Source organism: Bemisia tabaci, chromosome 2 (genome assembly GCF_918797505.1).
Source record: "Bemisia tabaci chromosome 2, PGI_BMITA_v3".
Lineage (NCBI taxonomy): Eukaryota > Metazoa > Arthropoda > Insecta > Hemiptera > Aleyrodidae > Bemisia > Bemisia tabaci.
This window is the reverse complement of record NC_092794.1, coordinates 36,285,066-36,310,626: the sequence shown is the minus strand read 5'-3', so window position 1 is coordinate 36,310,626 and position 25,561 is coordinate 36,285,066. Positions and strand designations below refer to the sequence as shown.

General features: G+C 37.4%; 2 protein-coding genes and 1 long non-coding RNA gene across 3 annotated transcripts; 2 read left to right on the top strand and 1 right to left on the bottom strand.

Annotated features, from left to right (window-relative positions):
* Nucleotides 1-3,709: 3,709 nt before the first annotated feature.
* On the top strand, nt 3,710-5,913 carry LOC140224080 (uncharacterized). The gene is made up of 2 exons (XR_011899326.1): nt 3,710-4,984; nt 5,731-5,913. It is a non-coding gene; the product is annotated as an uncharacterized lncRNA (long non-coding RNA).
* A 2,286-nt stretch (nt 5,914-8,199) lies between these two features.
* Nucleotides 8,200-21,924, top strand: LOC140223971 (uncharacterized). The gene is made up of 5 exons (XM_072296594.1): nt 8,200-10,954; nt 12,649-12,851; nt 13,219-13,312; nt 14,455-14,525; nt 21,671-21,924. Exon 1 carries the CDS (start codon nt 8,200-8,202, stop codon nt 10,672-10,674), a length of 2,475 nt encoding a protein of 824 aa, XP_072152695.1. The 3' UTR covers nt 10,675-10,954; nt 12,649-12,851; nt 13,219-13,312; nt 14,455-14,525; nt 21,671-21,924.
* LOC140224076 (uncharacterized) lies at nt 13,647-24,097 on the bottom strand. Its single transcript, XM_072297226.1, has 8 exons — nt 23,995-24,097; nt 22,834-22,932; nt 21,789-21,965; nt 21,211-21,336; nt 19,212-19,295; nt 18,182-18,596; nt 14,629-17,654; nt 13,647-13,991 (listed from the first exon to the last, which is right to left on the bottom strand). Exons 1-8 carry the CDS (start codon nt 24,060-24,062, stop codon nt 13,799-13,801), a joined length of 4,188 nt encoding a protein of 1,395 aa, XP_072153327.1. The 5' UTR covers nt 24,063-24,097; the 3' UTR covers nt 13,647-13,798.
* Between the last annotated feature and the right edge of the window lie 1,464 nt (nt 24,098-25,561).

The following is a 25,561-nucleotide window of genomic DNA, read 5'->3' as shown; positions in this document are numbered from 1 at the left end:
GGCTGGGAAAACAGGAGTCATAGTCAAAATACTTGGAAACAACACTTGGCACTAGGTGAAAAACGATGAAAAATACGGGATAATTTCACTAAGATGGATGTTATGTGCTACTACAATGTTCTCTACGTAACTCGTCAGCTTTTCATAGAGTTCCAAAACTTTCGTTACCGGGGAAATCATAAATTTTCTTAAAATTCTAGCTTTCCTCTATAAGAGACCGTTGAAATGTCTTGCCTAACTTCGGCATAACCTTATTCATCGATGGATGGTATGGGTGATCCGGAAAAATAGTTTTGACACGATCCGCATTCCTCTTCGGTATGGTTTGGCAACACTGTGGCTCATCGATGCCACCGTTGAGTTCAGTTTTGAGAATATATTTTATTTCCGATATATATGTATTTTTTTGAGAATATTTTTTTTTTTTTTTTTCGAGAAATTATATATTCTGAGAAAAAATAAATTCTCAAACCAATTATATATTCTCAAGGAAAAAAATATATATTCTCAAAAAAATACATATATATCGGGAAAAAAATATATATTCGGAAAAAAAATATATTCTCACAAAAATTAATATATTCGGGAATTTTGGACCTAACGGCCCGCCATACACTCCCGTAAACTCCAATGTATCATTAGCTACGTTTATGCGAGGCTCGAAACCGGGGTTTCACGAAACCCGAGTTTGTAATGCAAGTTTCCTCCGTCGGGTTTATGCGGGCGCTGTAACCCGACTTTCGCGAGAAATCAAACTTTCCGATTTTGGCGCTGTTTATGCGCATATTTTCGATTGAACTTGAATTTCATGTTGGCGCCATTTTCACAAGCTACACTTCATTTTTCCACTATGAATTGATTCAATAAATTATTAGGTATTACTCTTTTATCCTGTGTATGTTCAATTTTTCCACAATATATAAGCGGAGGCTTCATCTTCACTAGAAAAGCCTTTACTGACTTTCTGAGCAACAGTTGGAAAAATGACAGTAGATGTTTAATCATTTTACGTTCATCTTTAAAATTGAATGAATACCTAATCTCAACAACCCTCCAAATCATGCTCGAGCTTACATTCTGAGTTCAGAAAAGTTGCCATAGGTAATTTTAGTGATGTTAAAAATAATTGTGGCAGGCGCAGAAATTCATCATATTGTTTATTGAGCTTCTAATGATCTTACAATAGGTAGATATAGGCATTGAAAGTGTAGGAGTGCTAATCCGCAAGCAAAGCACCGCACTTCACTCCATGCTGTTGTAAAGATTGTATGTCTGCCATTATTGTAGTGAAACAAATAAAGAATCGGGATATACTTATGGGAATTCCTCCTTCAAGATATGATCAAAATAAGCAGATATTGATAGGTCAACAATGTATCGCTGAAGCAGAAGCGTCTAAATCCTCTTGAGGCAATGGACGGTGACAATCTCAACAAACTGGTGACGCTTCACAAATTTTGAATTTCCACATTCCCAGAGACACGCGCTGAAATCCTGTTTCTCACCCCTCTTTCCGACTGCTCTCCGAGTCCATGAGCAAGACGGGAAGAAAATAGGCAAGCGACCTACCACTGTTCGCCTACCTATGTGTGTTTTTCTTAAACTTGATTTTCAAAGGTGACTCATGTAAAGAGCAACTGAAAAACAAGATTTCAGAACCTGCCATTGCATTTCACTAACCTAAGACACCAACCCAACCTTACCATTGATATTCTTTCGCTTACACTGTATATTATTCTCCCACTGAGATTCGATATGAACTCAATTCAAAAATCCTTCTGAATTTAATAATACAGGTAGATTGGAATCTGGAGCTCTCAGTCTATCTGTAAAGTGCATTTACTAACATTCACTGCTGTCACAAGATATTTTTGCACAGGCAGAGCCACTTTCCACAGTTGATGCATCTCTAACGCCAAAGCTCAATTATGACAAGTGGTTCAACAACCAAAAATTGTTACACGCCTCAATAAAAACCTTATTCTTATCTCAAATTGAAAATCTTGGATCACAGAGCACTCACCGAAGAATCTCCTTCCTTCTGCATCAGTATGAGAAGAGTGACGATACTTTGGAGCAATAACTTTGAACTAGTTTCAATAAATGATGGCTTCAGAATTTGAGTCATCATTTACTAGAGATTGGATCAAAGAAATAAGTCAGCAGGTCACGGTTGTGGGTGGAGTCACACTTCCAGTAGGACAATCAGGAAATACGTACACGGATAACACACAAATTCAAGAGCTATGCAGCTCTGATTGGATCAGATTTTAGATTTAATCGGTAGATTGAAATGAAAAAATTCGGTGCACTACTTATAGGGAAGCAGGGTGCCTTATCTTGAAATCCTAGGCAAATCGTGCGGATGCAGTAAAAAAGTTCTCTGCAGATGATGAACTGGTGGGTAAGGCTATTACTCAATTGTAGCCTGTAAAGCTCTTTGCTTGCTTTGCTTCTGTAGTCATAAAATGTTGATTAGAGTTGCAAGAATAATCTGAAAAAGCAGTAATAAGCCTGGATTCCATCTGACACGATACACCTTCACTAGAAAATAACGTCCTACGTTTAGCTAAATAAGGATAAGTAAGCCACATATAACTGAAGGAATCACGTAAAAGTGCTTAAGCAACAATTATAGTAAAATTATGATTGTAAAAAATGTTGAATAATGGCAAAATTAAAGCTAAATCGTGGGATAAGCACCAGTTGTTTACGAACGGTATGATAATAAATCCGCCATATTGCCGATCGCGCACCTGAAAATGGCGTTTGAGTTTAGCAGAGATTCACTCTTGGCCCGGAAGGCTAGACTTACAGAAAATCCTGCCGCAGATCATCAGTAAGCGGGAGCGTGACACCGATGCGTGTATGCTCTCAGCTCTGGTGGAGAAAGAGAGAACTTCAATTGCACTTATGCATTAGCAATTATGTAGCGATTTCTAGTCAGTCGCTGTAGCCCTGTGGCATAGAGCTCGCCTCCGGAGTGGAGAGTCCGCGGATCGCGTCCCTCTGTGCTAAAATTTTGACATCATTATATTACACATTATGTCATAAATGCCGCGAGTGGCCGTAAAGAAATACTTTTTTCCATAAAATAAGAGTGAGGCGTGCATTTTTGCGCACGTAATTGAAAAGGGCTCCTCTTGCAGAGAAACCTCTGGACCTAAGGTGTAGAGCCCTAATAATCTTACGTAGACCGTCCAATAATTTTTTTTAGAGGAAAAAGCAGACTCCGAAGACAGAAATAAATGTAACATCAGTGGGCAGTATAAACAAATAAATGTAAGTATGCCTTTACCAAAGAGGCCGTCCGCAAATTACGTACCTAATGCACTTACAGGGAGCCGGGAGGAGGTCCAGAGGTGCCTTACCTATGCCTATACGTAAGCCAAACGCAAAAATTTTGTTTCTTCCAAATTCCGTTAATTTAAAGACTTACTAGTCCAAATTTCGTTTTTTAGACGTTTAATGTTTTTGGTTAAAATGTAATTGTTCTGAACTTTTTGAATTTAAAAACTGTTATTTTTTCAATACAACTGTTATTTTTCATGATCTCCTACCAGCGATTAGTAATGTTTAAAACAATACCGATTTGTTTCAACACCATTTTTTTTATTAAATTATGCATTTAAACGATAGAAGAGGGGGGGGGGGGGGGGGGGGGTCATAAAAATCGGAAAAATTGCCTTTCGTAATTCATGGACGGCCCCAAAGAGTAATTTTGAAATTTCCTATTAGTATTTTTTGTATTCCTTACGCCTACGGTCGTTTTACTTCGAATTCCGTACCCTATAAATAAAAGAAGAGCAATTGTGCAGATTTTTCTTTTACATAAAGGGACGTTTCACTTTAAAAGATTCCGTCTTGGTCCGCAGGAGTTTTTGTCAGTCCTTCCTTCAGAGCTCAGGGGCTGAATCTCTGCCTGAGGCGAGGACTGACAGAAAATCCTTCTCCGGGTGCGGAGTGCCTAGAGTCTGCAGAAAGGGAACATCGATGCTCCCGACTGCGCACCAGACAGTTTGCGATGGAAATTCGGCAGGATTTTTTGTAAGTCCTGCCTTCGGAATTCAGGAGTGAATCTCTGCTGAACACTCGACTCCCTGAAAATCGCATTTGAAGTCGAATTTCAACTAATTTCAACCTCCGGTTCGTTTATGCGGAGTGCGAAAACCTAGTCTTTAGTGTAAAATAAGGTTTCAAACACAAATTTCGGAAACCTACATTTCGTTAGTTCCGTATCGTTTATGCCGTGATTTGAAAAGGTGATTCGATGGCTTGTCGAGTTGAGAATCTGTGATAAGAGATCGCGCCACGGTCGACAAAGAACCGCGAAATTCGAAAAGCGGCCATTACGCGACTCTCGTGACGAAAATGGACTCTCTTTGAAAAAAAGAGTCAGAATATCAGATTTTTGGAATCGCACTTCTGTTGCCAGACGTTAAATCGATCTGCACCCAAAATTTCATTGTAGAAAATTAAGAATTGAAGCGGCTAATTTTCAGAGGTGAGGGCACCTCATGTGAGTTCTGAGCAACTGCATGAGAAGGAGCGAGTTTTCTTTAAAATTAACCCTTTAATTTTCTTCATCTAAATCGCAAATGTCAAGCCCATTGCTTTAAATTGATGCTCCGAAAATTTCAGCCCAAAGAAAGTTAAATTGAATTCAGCGTTTTTTAATTGCTGACTCCACTTCGAGGTCTGTGATTCTTCCTCCCGTGTTTTCCAATGTTTGTTATTGTTACCTACGAAACCTAACCTCAAAGTTTCCTCGAATGTGCGAATGAAAACAAACAAATCTGTCGCGTTGTGTGAAGTGAAATAGTTTCGTGATTTGTATGTGAGAAATCTCACTATTCATCATGAATTTGGCTTTTCGGCTTACAATCAGTTTCTAAAGAAGAAAATGTGACTCCTCCCTGCCTGAAATTAAATGAATTCAACTGCTTTTCCTCATTGTGGATCATCGTCGTTACCTTCATGATAAGTAAGTGAGGATTTATTTTTACAAGTTGGATAACGATTAGGATTTTGATACATTTCCCAAAGTTAGAAAAAAGGGAATAAAATTATCATCAAACTACTGTCTAATACGAACTACCATCAATTACTGTCATATAAAGGAGACAATGAAGAAAACAAGCCAAACTTCTAGTGAACCAATTTTCATCCCTCGGTGGCTAAACTCTTATTTGCCACTGACAAGAGCTTATCTCTCCCCGCCATTCCATGACTATAGAAGCTTTTCAACAATTCCTTCATATCAATGACTTTAATCATAATGCTGAATCTAACATTACAAAAGTACGCAAATGACTCAGAAGAGGCAAATGAAAGTTTTAAAAGTTTTCAAAGAAAATACTTGACATTATTACAAAGAAAGAAGTTGGAGCATATTCAAAAAGCAATGAACAATAGGAAAAACCCGTCAAAAATACTGTGGGATCAAGTGAAGAGAAAATCAAATTTCAAAGAAAAAAGTAAAATAATTTAATGGAAAATAGGAATGAAATATCACTTCCTGAAATAAAGAATGAATACAATACATTTTCAAAGACGATAAAAGAAAGGGTTACTCTCATCAGAAGAAGCTACAATCTCTGATACTTAGTTCCCATTGTGAAGGGATGTTTTGAAGTTTTAGATTGGGAATTTCTCAAAAATGCCTTGTTGAAAAAGTTCAACTTTTTCTCAAAAGTTAATAAAAGTAAACACTTGGTTTTTTTTTAACAGATTGAATCATTTTGTCCTGCGACCAGATTAAAGTTTGGAGACGCAAAGAGTACCTGAGAGGATTATGGGATTCAAAAATTATGAAATATACTTCCTCTAAGTTTCATCACAGACTTAAAACTTCTGAACACAATTTGAAAAAGAGGTGTTCACTGAGAATTTCATCTCAAAAACTTGGAAAGGTAAGGTGGAGTGATTTATCTCATTTGTTGACCAGAAATTAGCAGACAGCAGGTACTTATGTAATTAAGAAACTGGAGGAAAGAAATGACGATACAATAAAATGAGTATGAGTTTCTAATGAATGATTTTTCTCCTTTCTGGGAACAAGGGGGTTTTTGTACTCACTTTTTCTTCCCGATGGAGATTGATGTTTTATTTTCAAGCGATGCGCATTTCGAGCTTTACGCTCATCTTCAGGCTACAAAAGAAACTTGTTCCGCGGCGCGGATACGCGTCAAACAACGAAAAAAAAAAAAAAAAAAAAAAAAAAAAAAACTAAAAAACGAGCGCACAACCGCACATTTGTCCACTATTGCTAAAAATTATTAAAACGTACATAAAAATTGGTATAAAACTGGTATAAAAACAGCCGAATTACGAAACGGACCACGATCGTGTTATCACTGTTGTGTAATCACCTGAGCTGGACGCGTGTGATTCCGCGGCGGGGCCAAGGAGGGGGGTAAAAACAGAGTTGCCACTGTGCTCTCGAGTTGGGAATTTAAGATGTTGCCTCCGGCTTTTGTTTTCTCAATTTCAAGTTGCTCCAGCAAGTTCATTTTCCTACCTTTTTTGCATTGGTGTATTAGATTGACTGAACATTCATTACTGTGGTGGTTGGTTTCGATGAGGTGGTCACTTAGGGATGAGTGACCCATTTTCTTGAGACGTGCATTGGCGAAATGTTCATTTGTGCGTGTACGCACACTGCGCCCAGTTTGACCCACGTACTTCATCCCACATTTACAGTCCACTCTGTAGACACCACTACCTCTTAACTTATCACTGGTGATTTTCTTGGTATTTGTAAGTAGGCGCCCTAGGTTTTTTTGGTTGCCGAAGGTTACGTTGGAATTGAGGTTCCTGCGAATGATTTTCTTCGCTCCGCGGAGATTTTGTCACTGTACGGGATGGATATCCATTTCTCATTGGTGCTCTTGAATTGGCGCCATTGAATAGGTGTTGATCTTCTCTACGTTGTCGTTTTGTGCGCAAAATCTTTAAAATATCTCTTTTTTCGTAACCATTGTTTATGGCTATGGCTATGATGGTGTTGAGTTCCTGATGGAAATCTTGTTTTCTGAGAGGGATGGTTAAAAGGCGATGAATCATACAGTGAAAAGCAGCGGTCTTATGGCTCCAACTGTGGTATGAGTTTATAGGAATAATTGAGTCCGTATAGCTATCCTTTCTGTAAATTTTGAACGCAATTCTATTTTCTATAATTTCCAAAGTTAAATCCAAGAAATTGAGTTTTTCCCGCCATTTTCTAGTTTGAATTTTAAGTTGGGCTCAAGCTTGTTAATATCTGAGAGAAATTTGTTTAACTCTCTGTTGGTCCCTGTCCATATTAGGAAAATGTCGTCAACAAACCTGTGGTACGTAAAAATGTTTCTCTTCCATTTTCCATCAGCTTGGCAAATCAACTTATCAAATTTATCCATAAAAATATCAGATAGTAATGGGGCAATGGGGGCACCCATGGCTAAACCTCTATTTAGTCGGTAAAAATCATCTTGGAATCTGAAAAAATTATTTTCGGTGGTGAATTGGGCTAAATCAATGAATTGTTTGATTTCCGCTTTGGATAGGTTTGAATGACATTTTAGTACATCACGGCAACACTGGAGCGCTAATTTTCTGTTAACATTGGTGTACATGTTTTCTACATCCAGGGAAATTAGTTTGGCGTTATGAGGTAGAATGATGTTGGAGAGTTGGTTGGCTAGCTCTAGAGAATTTTTAATGCTAAATTTCGGTTTCCATTTTGTATGTTTTTTAAATAAATTCACTAGAAATTTTTCAGTTTTGTACGTAGGAGCTTGACATGTGGGCACTACAGGTCGAATAGGGACGTTACGGATGGGTAAATCAGTGTTGGCTTTATGGATTTTCACGTAACCCTGGATGTAGGGGGCTTGAGGGTTCATTTCTATCAAATTTTTAGGGGTTTCAAGTAGGGTTGTTTTGTTTAGCAGTTTTTTGAGCTCTGTATTGACATTTTTGGTGGGATCTCTCTTCAATGTGTCAATATCTTCGGAATTTAAAAAATCATGAACTTTATCATCATAGGCTTCTTTATGAAGTATCACTAAGGCATTGCTTTTATCAGCTTTAGTAATGATCAAATTTTGTTCATTTACCTTGTTTTGGACATCTTTGATGGTGCGGTTCACAGCATTGTCATGACTCCCGTCGTTGTGCCTGGTGCAGTAATGGTCCTCAATTTTTTGGCATACAGCTAGGATGACAAACCAAAACTTCAACTTTAAATTGTGGATCGAAAAAATGAAAAATGCTACAACAACGAAAAAACTTAAAGCATACCGGAAACTAAAAATTAAAGTCAAAAATCTATCAGCTGATATTTATTTCAACAAAATATGCCTGACTGAACAACTCACACCCAATTATGTCCGGAACAGTTTAACCAAATACAACGGTGAAAATCATCTCAGAGAAAAATTTGCGAAGCTCACCATCAAATGGCACATGCATCAGAGATATTTCCAAAGATCCAGAGTATACAAACAAATCATGTTCCTCCACCTTGAACTAGTCCACGACCTTCATTATGTGGAATTCCTAGCGTACGAAGACGCCATCGAAGCTGAGGCTAGCAACATCAAATTTCAAAAAGTGCAGAATCAAGAAAAGAAACTCGAAACCCTACGTAGCAGAGATAAACATAAACCTCACCAAATCATGTTTGCACCCAGGTTAGTAAACCTATCTGACTGCATTTTTACGGAAGCTGAAATTGAATTGCTGAACCGTGGCTCGAAATATTGCCCCCCTCCCATTTCCACCAAAAAGGAACTTACAAACCTTGCTGTAGAAGTTAACAGAGTGTTGGACGACAAAAATACCATCCTAGCTGTATGCCAAAAAATTGAGGACCATTACTGCACCAGGCACAACGACGGGAGTCATGACAATGCTGTGAACCGCACCATCAAAGATGTCCAAAACAAGGTAAATGAACAAAATTTGATCATTACTAAAGCTGATAAAAGCAATGCCTTAGTGATACTTCATAAAGAAGCCTATGATGATAAAGTTCATGATTTTTTAAATTCCGAAGATATTGACACATTGAAGAGAGATCCCACCAAAAATGTCAATACAGAGCTCAAAAAACTGCTAAACAAAACAACCCTACTTGAAACCCCTAAAAATTTGATAGAAATGAACCCTCAAGCCCCCTACATCCAGGGTTACGTGAAAATCCATAAAGCCAACACTGATTTACCCATCCGTAACGTCCCTATTCGACCTGTAGTGCCCACATGTCAAGCTCCTACGTACAAAACTGAAAAATTTCTAGTGAATTTATTTAAAAAACATACAAAATGGAAACCGAAATTTAGCATTAAAAATTCTCTAGAGCTAGCCAACCAACTCTCCAACATCATTCTACCTCATAACGCCAAACTAATTTCCCTGGATGTAGAAAACATGTACACCAATGTTAACAGAAAATTAGCGCTCCAGTGTTGCCGTGATGTACTAAAATGTCATTCAAACCTATCCAAAGCGGAAATCAAACAATTCATTGATTTAGCCCAATTCACCACCGAAAATAATTTTTTCAGATTCCAAGATGATTTTTACCGACTAAATAGAGGTTTAGCCATGGGTGCCCCCATTGCCCCATTACTATCTGATATTTTTATGGATAAATTTGATAAGTTGATTTGCCAAGCTGATGGAAAATGGAAGAGAAACATTTTTACGTACCACAGGTTTGTTGACGACATTTTCCTAATATGGACAGGGACCAACAGAGAGTTAAACAAATTTCTCTCAGATATTAACAAGCTTGAGCCCAACTTAAAATTCAAACTAGAAAATGGCGGGAAAAAACTCAATTTCTTGGATTTAACTTTGGAAATTATAGAAAATAGAATTGCGTTCAAAATTTACAGAAAGGATAGCTATACGGACTCAATTATTCCTATAAACTCATACCACAGTTGGAGCCATAAGACCGCTGCTTTTCACTGTATGATTCATCGCCTTTTAACCATCCCTCTCAGAAAACAAGATTTCCATCAGGAACTCAACACCATCATAGCCATAGCCATAAACAATGGTTACGAAAAAAGAGATATTTTAAAGATTTTGCGCACAAAACGACAACGTAGAGAAGATCAACACCTATTCAATGGGCGCCAATTCAAGAGCACCAATGAGAAATGGATATCCATCCCGTACAGTGACAAAATCTCCGCGGGAGCGAAGAAAATCATTCGCAGGAACCTCAATTCCAACGTAACCTTCGGCAACCAAAAAAACCTAGGGCGCCTACTTACAAATACCAAGAAAATCACCAGTGATAAGTTAAGAGGTAGTGGTGTCTACAGAGTGGACTGTAAATGTGGGATGAAGTACGTGGGTCAAACTGGGCGCAGTGTGCGTACACGCACAAATGAACATTTCGCCAATGCACGTCTCAAGAAAATGGGTCACTCATCCCTAAGTGACCACCTCATCGAAACCAACCACCACAGTAATGAATGTTCAGTCAATCTAATACACCAATGCAAAAAAGGTAGGAAAATGAACTTGCTGGAGCAACTTGAAATTGAGAAAACAAAAGCCGGAGGCAACATCTTAAATTCCCAACTCGAGAGCACAGTGGCAACTCTGTTTTTACCCCCCTCCTTGGCCCCGCCGCGGAATCACACGCGTCCAGCTCAGGTGATTACACAACAGTGATAACACGATCGTGGTCCGGTTTCGTAATTCGGCTGTTTTTATACCAGTTTTATACCAATTTTTATGTACGTTTTAATAATTTTTAGCAATAGTGGACAAATGTGCGGTTGTGCGCTCGTTTTTTAGTTTTTTTTTTTTTTTTTTTTTTTTTTTTTTTTTTTCGTTGTTTGACGCGTATCCGCGCCGCGGAACAAGTTTCTTTTGTAGCCTGAAGATGAGCGTAAAGCTCGAAATGCGCATCGCTTGAAAATAAAACATCAATCTCCATCGGGAAGAAAAAGTGAGTACAAAAACCCCTTATCAATCAAGCCCGATAAAATGACAAACCAAAACTTCAACTTTTCTGGGAACAGTTAATTATAAAACTAACACACTCATACAAAATACAAATATTCAACAGAGAGGAGGAAGAAGAAAAAGAAAATGAAACAAGAAAAAGATAGAGCAAAAAACAATAACTTTGCCTCTACTAAAAACCTAAGATGAACAGTATCTTTAAGTTAATAGGTATCATACTTGAAATGACTAGAAAAAATTGGGACTTCATGACTCCAACCCATTCTTAGGCACAGAAGAGAAATTTAGGGGAAAGTTAAAGCAAATGTTGAATACTTTATTTTAAGGCTTCAACATCAGAAAATACTAACAGTTTTGCAGTATGGTTAAAAATAGATATTTTTTGAGATTCGAAACTGACATACAATTTTCACAGACGAAAATACGCACACGTCTAAATTGAAATGCAGAAAAATATTACTTGCCAGACAAATACTCATAAAAGCGAAGGTAATTTAAGAATGATGAAAATACAAAAGACATGAGAAGGAAGAAGAACTTTAGCAAAATTACGAGTATGGCCAATTGCACGTTTTAAGAAAACTATCAAAGAAAAATTAAATAAATAATAAAAACTTTACGTAAAAGTAAACTTGAATAGAAAACTCACAATGATTTAATTGTGTAAGTAGATGCAAAACCGATTAATCATCGGAGACTTTCCTTGCTTAATAAAAAGAAAGACATTTAGGAAAAGTCAGTCTTGGGAAACCTTCATTTTGGGTTCCTTTGGTTACCACAGCTATTTATTGTTTGGCTTGAACAAGACCTTTAAAAGACACATATCAACGGAAAGAGCAACTTATTTCTATGTAACTAAAGATTGGAAAGACACTTTCTGTCATGAGACTTAAGTTAGGTTTTCATTACAGACTTGAGTTACATATTTTGAATGTTGGGGGGGGGGGGGGAAAAAAAACTGCTTTGAATAAGAAAATTGAATTTTAAGCATTTTTACAGCAATCGGACCCTTCTATAAATGTTTGTTTCTCTGAATCATGACAATGTATTCGTGAAAAGTTCCAAGATTTAATCAAACTGGAAAAATGTGTACATTGGTTGCGATGTGTCAAAAACTTCGCTTCTATTTTATTTTTGACAGGGAGATTGAGCCAACATCATACCTTGAAATTGTCGCAAAATATTCTTCTTATACATAGAGAAGAAAAATCACTGAAGTTTTCAAGAAAAGACTTTGGTAGATTTCCATTTACATTACTACCCACATTCTATCGTGAGATTGAAAACTCTCGCAAATGAATTAATGACTGTATACAATATTTATATTAGAAAATCAGTTTTGTTTGTAAATAGATATAGGCACTACTTCACATTTAATAGAAAAAAAGTAAACTACAGAGGCAGAAATGAGATGAACATAAGTATAACAGAGATACCAAAAAGAATGATTGCCAAAGGACCCGAATTCAATTGCTAGAAGATCTACAATGAACTGCAGAGAAATATGAAAGAAACTAGCATTTGCAAGGAAAATTTATGCTATAACATTGAAGAATATTTAGAGCAAGAAAATTAGAAAATTATGTATATTAGATCTAAAAAATGTCTGACTTTGTAATCTTTTGTTTCAACTCAAAAGAATCAATAAATTATTATTATTATTATTATTATTTACAGGTTTCAATAATCAAGGTGGAATTCCAATTCCAAAACAATGGAACAATAGAACAACGGACAATGGACAATGGAAAAATTTTAAAAATACTTAAATGCGGCTGATTATCAAAGCCAATAACACGTTTACAAGAATAAGTGATGTTAGTCATGGAGAGCAAAAACCTTGGATTGGAGGAAGAGAAATCCAGTCTGGTTGGCCTGTGGTAAGAAAAATTGATGATATTAGTTGATAATAATCTGCATTTGGATTTTCACACAAGAAAAATAGTGTGGAAGGAATTCCTAATTGGCGGACCAACTATTTTGCTGGTTTTTCCCATCATTCCGATGCATTGATGCAACATACCTAGTTTTTGAAAAATATTCATGTGTGAACTTGGCCACTTTTTCAATGGTGCATCGAAGCACATTACACTCTCTCTCCATATCAACTTTACTTTTGATATCAAAAGTTATCATTTGGTATCGAATTTATCAATAATTTGTTATTTATTCAATACAAAGTTGAATTACTTTAATTACCAACTGGATACTGTCACTGTGCTAAAAAGTCTTTCCTCCCTTTTACAGGATACCCAAGTTTATTCTCTCATGTTTTGATTTCACATTGATCACAGCAAATTTTTCTGAGGAAGCTGAGGTTTTTCAAACCTTTCATACTACAGTAAGTTCCTTTTACACTCATTTCAGTCCTGTTAAGAAGCATAGTTTACAGGAATTAGGCATATTTCCCAATATCTTCTGGTCTAGCAAAAGTAATTTTCATCCAAGCCGCCAATTTTATACTTTTTTTCACATTTTCATTCAATTTTCAAAAACCGTCCATCTTCGAGTCCTTCCCCCATTATATTTCTGTTTCAAAAATTAAGGATTGGCCCAGAGATCAACATATGAAGATAAAAAAACTTAAGATATTTTACAATTTAGCATTCCTGGAATCAGCTGGTCAAAGAAGCTCTCAGTATTCTTACTTCAATATTTGCTTTTACAGTAAACTGGTTCACTTATTCTTAATTGTTCTTTAGGATTCTGATTATTTGGTTTTCCAGTTCCAAAGTTATATCTATGCTTCATGAAAGCCTCCTTTTCTGAAAGCATAACTAATACAATTTATAAGAAAAAAATTAATCCATTGTCGTAACGCACCTGATTACTCTGCAATCGCATACATTATAATGTGAGGATTCATATCTCCTTGTACGGGTGGGTCCATCTGTACATCGTCCGCGAGATCGTCGTACAGCCTCCATCGTCCATTCCGATCTCGCGCATATGCAACATAGTGGCCGGAGGTGCCTGTGGTTACCTCACCCTCATACATCACAATTCCTGTAAGATTATACCTGAAACCAAAGACAAGAAAAAATAAAATAAACTGATGATTCTGGAAATGAAACATGTAAGCTGCGAATAAGTGCATTTTAAATCATTCGGGAGAAAGAATGTTTTGATCAATGAAATTACCATTTCAGACTTGGTGGCTCCTAAACTGTTACTAAATGTATAATATTTTCTGGTGTGACTGAGATTAAATTATTTGTCAATTACTCTGAGGCGTTACAGTTTTTCAACTGTATCCCCTCAAGTCTATTGATAGTGCATCTAACAAAATTTTAAAACATATTTTCGAATAAGCAGAAGTCCCAGTATTCTTCAGTGATTTTTTCACACTCAGAACTCTCCAGATTGATTGTCAGTGTGAGGCACTTCCAGCAATGTCGCAGGCCATAATAGTTCCTCAAAATGTCTCTTAATCTTGCACTACAACTCTCATTGATCTGACTCTCGAATCTCTTTTTTTTCTAGGACACGTGATTCGTACATCAAAGGAGTACTTTTTCCCTGACTGACTTCCCTATCCTGAGACACCTAAGCAAGTAAGTCTTCTTGTATGCTTCAACATTTTGAAGAAACATTAAAAATTTGCCCAATCTCGGATAAATAAATTTTTCATCTAGATCGTTTATGAAAGGAGCATACCTTTTCTTATCTGCAACAATGGATGTTTCCAAATCTCCAATACAGAAACAGCCTTTGAAATCAGGGTCCTCAGTATTAAGCGAGCCATCCTTGAAAGTGTCTACTAACAGTAGAATGTGGCACTTTCCAAACTTGTAATAGTCTAGACGCAGGTTTTTCTTACATTTTCGGCAAAACGTGTCAATAATCGGCGTTTCCAGGTCATCCATCATCGGCTGTATGCTCCCTTTTTGAAGCATGGGCATAATTGAAAGGGGTGGTTGTACCGAAGCTACACTTAACTCCAGGACGTGCTGGCATTCAGTGGACACGCATTGATATACTCGCTTTGCGGATGGAATGTCGTTCAGCAAATTTGCCCAACTGCTCACATTGCAGATACAATTCACTGTGTGGTTCTCCATTGTCCCTATGTTGTTCTTCAGGTGAAGGATACCTCTTTCAATTATTAGCCGATCTTTGCTCACTCTTTCATTCAATAGGAAACAGTAATTTATGAGACCGTTGCTTCTATGGTGAGATAATTGCTCACGATATGAGGGGCTACATTCCATAGATTGCTCGATTATAAATGTTATTGAATCGAATGCGCATGTGAAATTGAACTTTAAATACTGTAATTTGCCTCCAAATGAAACTTTCACTGGAGGAAGACTGATTCCATTCTTCAAGAACGTAATCTCGGTGGAAACAGGTGGTTCAATAGATGAAGAAGACGGAGTTAGTGGCCTCACACCCAATTTTTCATCAAAGAGATCTTCGGAATCATCGTCTGGAATCTCAATGGAGGAATAAAGATCATTGGAGGCTTGCTCCTCTACACCAGAATCTGGTATTTCAATGAAGGAATCAAGATCACTGCCGTCTTGTTCCTCTACATCAGAATCTGAAATTTTCGACTGATCTTCTTTCTCAGACTCTGCCTTTTCTTTCGCTTCTGCCTCTCTCAAAGCGTAATCTTCCGAGCTTTCTCGAATTGGCATTTGCCGTTTGCGTCGTGGGTCTACAATCTCAACAAGGAAGTGTTGTCTAACAAAGGCCAGCATTTTTCTTTCCATTTCTTGCCACTTTACAGAGTTAAAGTAAATCTCTTCAATGTGCATGTCTACTTCTGTCCAGACTACAAAATAGCATACAGAGCAATCTGTCACTCCAAGTTGACACTGAATTTGATACATGTAATCGGCCGAATCTTTCAGGTAAAGTTCATCTGTTACATTATCATATTTTAAATAAAAACTAGACCTGGTTTGAGCGACGTCTTTCAGCTGTTGGTATCTTACCGAATACGGGCACTTTATTTCGACAGTGGCGTTGTCATCCTCCACAAGTGCATCTGGAGAAGCGCCGAGACATCCGTCTTTGAGGTAGACAAACAAGCCGCACAATCTAGTTACTTTGCCTGTCCTCTCCTCAAAGGCTTTCAATGCCCTCGGCTCGTTCAATTTCCCCCACTCAGTTGCTGGGCATTCAAATTCGCGCTTGTACACCATGTTTTTGACCACGTTGCCAGGTTTCCCTCTCTGGAGCTTACAAATCCTCGCTGCATCAGAGGCAGTAGCACGATATTTTTTTTCCGCAGCCCATAGGTCATTCTCTGACTGGCCTCTCGTGTACTCCTCAATTTCCGCCTGCCGTTTCTTGTCAACCTGCAACAGTCGGATGCGTAACGCAATCTGCTCTTGCAGCTCAGTTTCTGGCATGTCCGGTCTCTCACACCTTCCGCCATAATCCTTCGATGCTTGAACTTTTGCTGCAGAAGCATCACCGTTCGAAATTTCTGGAGCATCTGGGTCACTTTCATCATCACCGGTGTCAGGTGGAGTGCCTGCTTCTAAAAACGTACTTTGCTCTCGTAGCAGTAATTTTCTCCTCGCATAGCCAAGACTGCGTCTTGTCCTTTTCATCGCTATCCTCTTCATTAAGCTCGATGGTGATTTTTTATGGAGCTCAGCAAATAGCGCATCCCGCCAGTCTTGCTGATGCGTGAAAATCAGAGCAGCTATATGCACCCTTTGAGAGTATGCATCTCTCCTGCCATAAAAAACTTGCTTCGCTCCAGTGGCCTTGGTGACTAGGTGGTTGAAGCTCTCTGGCAGATTTGTTGTCTCGTACTGAACAATGCTCCGATGATGGCGTGTGAGCTGAGATATTATATTTGTCAGTCGAAAAACAAAATCTGTTGAGAGATCCAATCTAAGGACATTTCCACTTTTACTACAGAATTTTTTCAAGCATTTGGCGTGGTTACCAACGCAGTGTTCTCCTATGTTCTTAACAACGCTGCAAATGGTCTCTCGGCTAGCATTCTCTTTGGAGAGTTGTAAGACCATGCGTCTCAAAGTCTTGCCAATCGTTGTTATTCTGGCATTTGTCAGGAAAGCCTTCTCTCTTTGTGCCAGTCTTTTTACAGCGTTGTTCCCTCTTACTGCTTTTTTGATCTGCTTCTGTAGTTGGAACAGGTGCTTTTTTTGATTTTTGAGAAGGTGATTGACGCACTCCACCTTCTCTATTTCAGACCCGTACGACACCTTGTCGACGAGGTTTTTCATCACGCTCGAGTCGCCATCACCGATTAGGGTCGTATATTTGACACCGTGGGTCGTCAGGCTCTTATTAAATCCCTCGACGAGCATGTCTGTCTCCATGCCTGGTGAAGAGCCTGACCAGTTCTTATAACAGACATGCTGAGGGATTTTTACAGGTGTCAACCTCCTACCTCGGTTTTTTAAGGGTCCTTGTGCCTTCAGCTGTCGTCTCCATTTATTCCGTGCAACTTGGCATACATAACAATATTTGTTCCTTATCCCAAGATGCAGAATTTTTTTAGAGACCTTTCCTATTATCACAGCACAACCTGACTTTGCCGTGTACCTGTGTCCGTAGCTTCTATGGGACCAGCCACAATCGGCAGTAACAGTGATGCCAGGAGTGCCATCAGCATCCACATTGCCTTTTAATCTTGCAACTCGTTTTTCTTGGAGACCCGCTTTTTTCATGTCTTTATTCACAAGTCGCTTTGCAGCCTGTCAAAAAAAAGAGAAAAAGAAATTATAATCATGGAATAGGTACAAAAGGTAGATGACTCATAAAAAGTGTGGCATCAGAAAAAGACAGCTGTATGGAATTGAAATCGACAAAACGATAAGTACTAATTGATAATTCAACATCTTGTCTAGCTCTTTTTGGATGAGGAAAAGAGGCAAAGATATTTGATTGGAACTCTTCCTTCAGCGTCAAGAAATGGGAAGTAACAAAATTCCTTCATTTAAAGATAAGTAACAGAATTAAGATCCTCTGTTGGACCAATATTTTTTGCCTTTTACTTTAGGATGAAATGCTAAATATTCCTTCGAATTTTGCAAATTTTCACCCATAATTTTCCTTGACAATTATTTTCACTAATCTCTCAACAACTGAGTAAAGTCTCCGAGATCAATTTTATTCCATATTTTAAAAATTTCCTAACATGTAGACACATGTCGTACACGCAGACATACGTCGTTGCACCTAGACATTCTGCTGAAGTAATGAAATGTAAAGTTTCACTCACTTGGCCAGCTTTTTTCTCCCAGACCTTGTAAGTGTCGCGAGAAGGGCAAGGAACATCAAGGCACGTCATAATTTCCTCGAAGTGGTCATGTCCTTTGCCCGTAGCCAACATTGACATAGCCATGCCAGCATTGATCTCCGCAGAACCACCAACATGTGTGTGGAAATTGGTCTTCTCACCACATTTTTGGCAAGAAAAATGCAGGACACTGTCCAAGCCTTTCTGTACCTCTCGATCGAAGGAAAAATGACCCTTTTTCCCATCTTTGCACTCATGGCCTTCAAGTTTTCTTGACTCTGTTATAACATGACCAATATCGACTATCCGTCTGTGCTTCAGGTCTTGAATGTTGCTATCAACACCAGCACGCCGAAAATACTCTACAACCAATTTGTGCTTTTCAACTTCAGCTTGCCTGAAACAATTAAAAGTAAATGTCATTCAAATGAAAGAAAATGATAGGAGCTTCTAGCAAAGGGAAAAATTAGCCTAGAAATTTACATTTCAGAACCATGATCACTGTCAAAAAAAATTCTATCATATGATGCAAAATAGGTCTGAACATACTCTATTCTGACCAAATCTTTCCGTAGTCTCACTTCAGAACAACAAATATTTTTTTTTTTTTTATTTTGGCATAAACATAGCCCTCCTTTTTTTATTCATTTATTTATTTTTGGGTTTTTTTTTTTTTTGGTTTTTGAATTTCCCTTAACGTTAATAAGTTCAGGGATTTTTGTAGTCTAGATCACAAGACAACAAAAAATAACCTTTACAATTTTTTAAACAATTCCTATGATTAAAGTACTTTTTTCAAACAGACATCCTGTATGCAAAATCATAAGGAGGTGTTCAAAATTTGAATGTATCATTATAGTCAATCAGTCATTAATCTCACATTTAAATGTCTGAGAATACGTGCAAATGGTTTTTCCTTCTTCTTTCATAGTCGAAGTACTTCCTGATAACATTCTTATGTATGTCAACTTGAACGAGAAAGTATAATGTACGCATGCTTTTCTTTACTTACTGTCTCTGAATCCTCCGTATGGGGCTAGGTGTAGCTCTTGCATTTGCAGGTGGATCAACGACAGTTCTTTGAGGTGTTCTGAAACTGAAAAAACAAATAATATCATAATACCAAGGCCAAAATTTTTTACTGAGCAATCGAGTAATTTTAAGTTCTCCACTATAATACAGCATGTATAAAATTTATAAGCTAGATCCAAATTTTGTAGTCTGCAAAATGTTCATCAAATCTGAATCCTAGACTCAAGAAGCCCTCTCTATTTTATGTAATGCTACATTTGACCCAGATATTTTGACCAGATATTTTGACCCCTTGAATATACTTGAATGTCTTTTTGCATTTTCAAGTCCTTAAATATCCTTGAATTCTGTGATTTTGCCCTATTGTACTGGAAAGTTTTTTAATTTTACGTCATCCGGTGATTTTGTGTCTTTTTTTTAAATATTTTTTTGGCTTTCAATAATAGTGTTTGAAATAATCAATTAAAATTATCTTCTAAAATCATCTAAAGAACTGTACTGATTCATCTGCAGTGTAAATGCACCATTTTTGAGAAAAACTCTTTTTGATGCTCAATCCTGTATTTGGGTGAGACGTGAAACCCTGGTTCCTTGTAACAAATACCTACACCTATCTTCAAAAAAAATAAAAAAACCCTCTAGTGCTAACCTAAGTACTATTCATGCAATAATAATAATAGTAATAATAATAATAATAATGCTTCATTCAATGCAGAAGTCCATTGTCATAAGCATGTCAAGTATTGTCAGGACGTTTCTTAATATCGAGTAATTTTTGATTTCACTTAAAATTTAATTTTTTTTTTTTTAAATTTTTTAATTTTACTTGAAAATAACATTTACTTTTTATTCAAGCAAGATAAAATGTGTTACTGATTTTGGCCTGTGGCCTGTCAGTAATACTTGTACCGGAAGTGTTCCCTCTTCCAAGTTCCAAAGAAAAAAAAAAAAAAATAAAATAAAATAAAATAAAAATAATAATAGTATATACTAGTAATATCTTGGTATAATTTCCCTTCTTTCGATGCAATGTGTTCTTGAAAAATCTCGTATTTACGTTTGCTTCTGTACGTAGAAAGTAGAGGAACAAAGATACAAGAAAAGTAATTTTTCATTTCTATACGCACTCTTTTAAGCCTTCAAAGTCTCTTTTGAAAGTGTATGAAAGTAGTTGAATTTTTCTTCAAGGAGTCCTTGAGAACTCATTGAAAGTCCAGATTTTAGAAATTAGAAGTCCTTGAAAAGTCCTCGAAAGTCCTTGATTTTGCTCTTAAAAATCTTTCATGAACGATGGTGATGCTCTGTAACACTGTGCGGAACCCTCCCGAATGACAAAAATCTGATCCAAATTCCTTCGGTCCTCCCACAAAGCATCAGGGAGTTGGCACTCCCTCATTTTATGACCTTCTGTTCGGGCACTAACTTTTAAAAACTGTTTGAGACAACGAACAATAAACACCTTGTCAACTTGGGAAAAGTCATTCAAAATCCTCATATAAAGCTTTGCTTCAATCCCCCTTCCCCCTTAACATTATATTTGTCCACCTCATGGAGCAGTATGTTATTTATGAATGAGCCTCAAGTGCCTTGGTTAAGTATTTTAGGACGTGAAAATTGAACCGCAAGAAGCTTCTGATAATATATCATTTCACTAGCTCTCTGAAAAGAAAAGTGTCTCCTCCACTTTTGAAGTGCTTGAAATATCTAATTATCGGCTCTAGTTTTCTTGCTGTCGTACTTTTGCAATTTAAGTGAAACAATATTTTCTTAAAAGTTGACTTTTGCCAGCAAATTGCGAAAAATTGGTCATTGAATATTCGCATTAGAGCCATGCAATGTTAAGCGCAATGCTCAATAATTTCATCCATTTTGTTTCATTCATAAGGTCCTCTCTAGTATTTCAAAGCTCTCCTGCCTTTTCCATCAGTCTAAAATAAGTGAATAATAATAAAGTACATCATGAAAAATTTTTTATATACCCATTTGATGGTATTCCTCCAGGGGAACCAAGTTTTCTTCGCTTTGAAGCTGGTGGCGATGATTTGCCTGTGACGCGTCTGAGTTTAAAAGCTGCTGCTTTGTACGTTTTCACTGATTCCAGTGGTCTGGAAGAGAAAAAGATCACAATTGACCCTTAGACATACGTGGTACAATGGGCATGGAATGACCCAAAACAAATAAAATAAAAATGGTCAAAAAATGCATAGCTCGATTTTTAATGCTACATATTTTCATCAGTAGCATTTTATTTAAATAGAGGAAAACCAACTTGTTTTATTTTGGCCCTATGATAATGTTTTGTAAAAATTTCATTTAAACTTCCCTGTCCCCTCTGTTTTGAGGAAATAAAGTGAGAGAGGAAATTTTGAAGGACGACCACTGTTCATGCGCTTCTATGTTTTCAATATGTCGTTTATATCTAGTATTCTATTATTTCAGACCTGGTGATGCTGCTCTCAGGATGTCAAGTTAATTAAGGTAAGCAAACATGAAAATCATGTCTTCTATTATCCGCATGCAAGGCTGGTTTTGGTCATGAATAATTTTAAGTAAGTACCTGGAAAATATTGTCGGAGACAAATACTCAGAGGAAGAATCCTCTCCCCTAACTGGCGACGGAGTGAGCGGACAATGTTCATCCAAAAATGTGGTTGATACAACACTATCAGACGCAACTTTTGGAGTGCTGGCAATGCTTCCCTGGTGCGTGATGCCATCTGCGTTGCAGTTGGAACTGAAAGCAGAAGATTTTTAAATGCTTGACCCCATGATTGTCACTTTTGAGATACATCACAAATATTGCAGTTAGGAAGTTCTAACCCTTTGAGGCGATCGTAGAAAAACATTCGTCAACAAAATTAGCATCTGCATCACACTGATACCCTAGAAGTAATGACCTTTAAAAATGCATTTCAAAAACTTATAGAAAAACTGTTAAAATGTTTGTGTTAGGAAACCCTATTTCGCTATTTTTTCAAGTATTTTACGAAAGTATAAAAAAACTACTACTTATAAAAATGAAGTATACTAAAACTACTATACTACTACTCGAAAGTAATAGTACCGCTCGTAAATTTTAAAGAGTGTTTCCTAATACGAGGATTTTAACAGTTTTTTAAGAGTTGTCTTCTTGAAATGTAAGAGCTTTTTAAAAATTTAAGCAGCCGTTGCTACTAGGGTAGCTATTATATGTTCCATTTCAAGTATGCAATATTGAGGCTGAAACATTAAAATGTCTCTGATAATTCTCATTAAATGTACCTCACGGTGAAATTGTCTAGGAAAAATCAATCCATTTCACTTGCATCATATCTTGTGGATTCTCTGCATCTCAAATTAAATTTGATGAATTTTTGTGTGAGTTTTTATGGAAGATTTCAGTTCACTGCAACTTTAACTGTATTTTAGAGTACAGATTTCATGTCTTTGACTTTACAAATTATGTCTCCAAAAATCTGACCTAACTACAATTTTTCAAAGAGATCCAAAGATCATTCAAGAAAGACATGATTAAGTCACTGAAACCCAGAGCACTATGATTAGCTCACAGATAATACATAAAAGAAAAACGTATAAAAATCTTATGATATTGAGGTACCCACTCTTTCAATGCAGTTTTTCCACTGACTCTGGTCACTTGTGCACGAATCTCAGTTGGCTTCGAATCTGTAGCAGGCGTCTCTTTTGGAGGTCTGCCGCGTCTAAAAAGGAAACCAAAAGTTATGTTAGATGAAAACTTATGTGTATATTTTGATTAGAATAATGAGTTCTTAACAGTTAACTGCAGGTAAAATGGTTCAACACAAAGTTGTATTAAACCTGGTACAATGGGCATGGAATGACCCATAACAATCTAATTTGAAGGGTTCTGGTGATATAAATCTACAAGCAGCCCAATATGCAAAAACTCATTTCTTCAGTGTGTAACAGCGTACAGCAAGTATCATGTAAAACAAAAGCTGCAATGAATGCAACACCTCTTGAGGCATGCTTATTTCCGCAGAATCAGAAATTTTTAATCCACGATTTGACAACAGTCTCATTTCAGCACTTTATTTCCAATTGGGATCCTTTAGGTAACTTTTTCTGAAATTTCATTAGATTTTAATGAAGACCTATTAATCCTCCAAGGAGGTAAGAAGGTTTAGGGGTGTTGGAGGAGCCTCCTCGAGTTGCACAAACCAATGACCCGCCGGAGACGTCACTTTCATGTATCTCATTGTAAAAAAAATGAAGTGCAGATCTTCTGCAGATTCTTAAGAGAAAATCCTCTAATTTTATTGCCAGGGGGATCATGCAAAATATAATGGTTGAAAAATTCAAAATAATCATCAACGTCAACAAATTTATATCCAATTAATGAATGACCATGGCCCTTGACAATATTTTTGGAAGTGAGACAAATATTTCCCCTAGACAAGAGGTGCTGGCCCTCCAAATTGACATTTGTGGGATTTCTCAAAACAGAGTCCTTTTTAAGAGAACCTTGCGAGGGATGCATTTGATCATAGAAGTTATTCTGTCGAGGGGAGGAGAAAGCCCTCGATGAAAAGAGGCTGCAGACGCCTCAGTATACTGTTGCAGGGAACGGAGAGCCTTAGTTGAAGGGGGGTCGCGGACCCCCATTCCCTGTTTCAAGTCAATGAAGAAAGGGAGGGGCTAGCAAGAACTTGATATCATGTAGTCTCATAATTCACCAAAAAGTGACTGAATTTGTTTTTCCTGCAAACTTTTCATGGACCTCAGTAAAAATGTACACAGACCTGTCAAAGGATTTCTTCGTTGGATTGAATGACTTAGATTTGTAGTACTTTAACTTTCCTTTCGCCATGCTGCTTATATCTTGACATCAAAATTCCACTAATTTACACTAAAGTACAGTCACTTTAGCTCGTTACTTTACGTAAAAATCGAAACTGTACCGACTGAAAATGGGCCCCTCTAATCTCACAGGTATGAGAGCAATCACCATGTCCGAGGTCTGTTCAATGAGAAACCGGATTTTGATGATAACTAGCCCATTGAGGGTCCGAATTGGGTTTTCTTGGACTTTCCTGGTAGCTGATAACATACTGAAGACCGCTAGATGCACGAATTTTGTTTATTTTGATTAGTGCTCATTGTGTGGTACCGTGCATGCGAGTAAGTCAGGTGCGTTCTGCGATTTTCCGCGGTTTTGATTATCCGCGATTTGGAATGAACACGGTTTTAATTATCCGCGAATTGTATTGTTCGCAACCGTTTGAGAACAAATGATTCCCGACCACCCGAGGTCATAATTATCTGCGTTTTTTCCGTGGTCTTGATTATCCGCGATTTGTAATATCCGCGACCGTTCGGTAAAAGACGCTCCGTCCTTTCAGAACTCTCACAAAGGACCGTCTATAATTATGTCGCTCAAGATTTTGGAATTTTAAGGCCTCGACATCCCTCTGAACATGCATACATTTAGAGATCTCCCCCCCCCCACCCTAGTCGGTCCCTCCGAAAAATTACGTAACATCTTCTTAGTTCCTTTTTTACGTAGAAACTCGTTACTTTTTCATATGTATTTTCATCGTAAGTTTCAGGGGAAAAAATAAATCCGCGATTTTCATCGATTTTGGCGGGACCTAATGTAGTGCTTGATCCCTCTTTTCCTCTCGTCACGCATCCAGAAGCTGATTCAGACCCCCTCAATTTACCTAGAACGTGACGTTACTTGGACCGCGTTTAGCAGGAAGGAACCAAGCCACAACAGCTATTTCCTACTACATTTAAATGGGCAATTTAATTTTGTACAAGAGAACGTTTGTGCGGATTCCTTTGAAAATTTCCTGTAGAGAACTCATTGAATTTTTCTCAAAAATCCCTAGAAGCGTATTCTTGTAAAAATTAAATTGCCAATTGAATTTGGCAATACCTATGTAGCGTGGGATCTCTCTACTTAAAGTGGTCTACTTATTAATAATATTTTTCTACGATCTTCGTCCCTCTCTTCTGCAGGTTTCAGTGAGGTCCGAACGACGTCAGACATCGTATTTTTTATTGACAAACGACCACGAGGCGTGAGGAGGTACATGAAGAAAATTGACTGAAAATATAAATATATGACAGATTCTGGAAATAATAATTTTATAATTACCTTTTGAAGTTTTTGTCGGAGAACGGAACGGCGTGCCGTTCATTTCATCACTTGTCTTGGTCAGCATTTTTAGAAATTGGTACTCCTGGTTTATAAAAGTTGTAAAATGTATGCAGGTGGGTATTGTGGGAAGAAACTGAATGAATAATGAAATTTAGCAAAGCACTGCACTCAAATTTTTAAGTACACATTACACTTAAGTTGTA

Bases quoted from the DNA above. Each gene is read 5' to 3' on its own strand.
- LOC140223971 (XM_072296594.1), top strand. From the start codon at position 8,200: ATGACAAACCAAAACTTCAACTTTAAATTGTGGATCGAAAAAATGAAA.
- LOC140224076 (XM_072297226.1), bottom strand. From the start codon at position 24,062: ATGGCGAAAGGAAAGTTAAAGTACTACAAATCTAAGTCATTCAATCCA. The intron at 19,296-21,210 runs GTATATAAAAAA...TTGTTTTTTCAG, and splicing joins GGAGGAATACCATCAAATGG to TTTCAGAACACCTCAAAGAA. The intron at 13,992-14,628 runs GTATGCTCCTTT...CTTTGGTTTCAG, and splicing joins ATTGTTGCAGATAAGAAAAG to GTATAATCTTACAGGAATTG.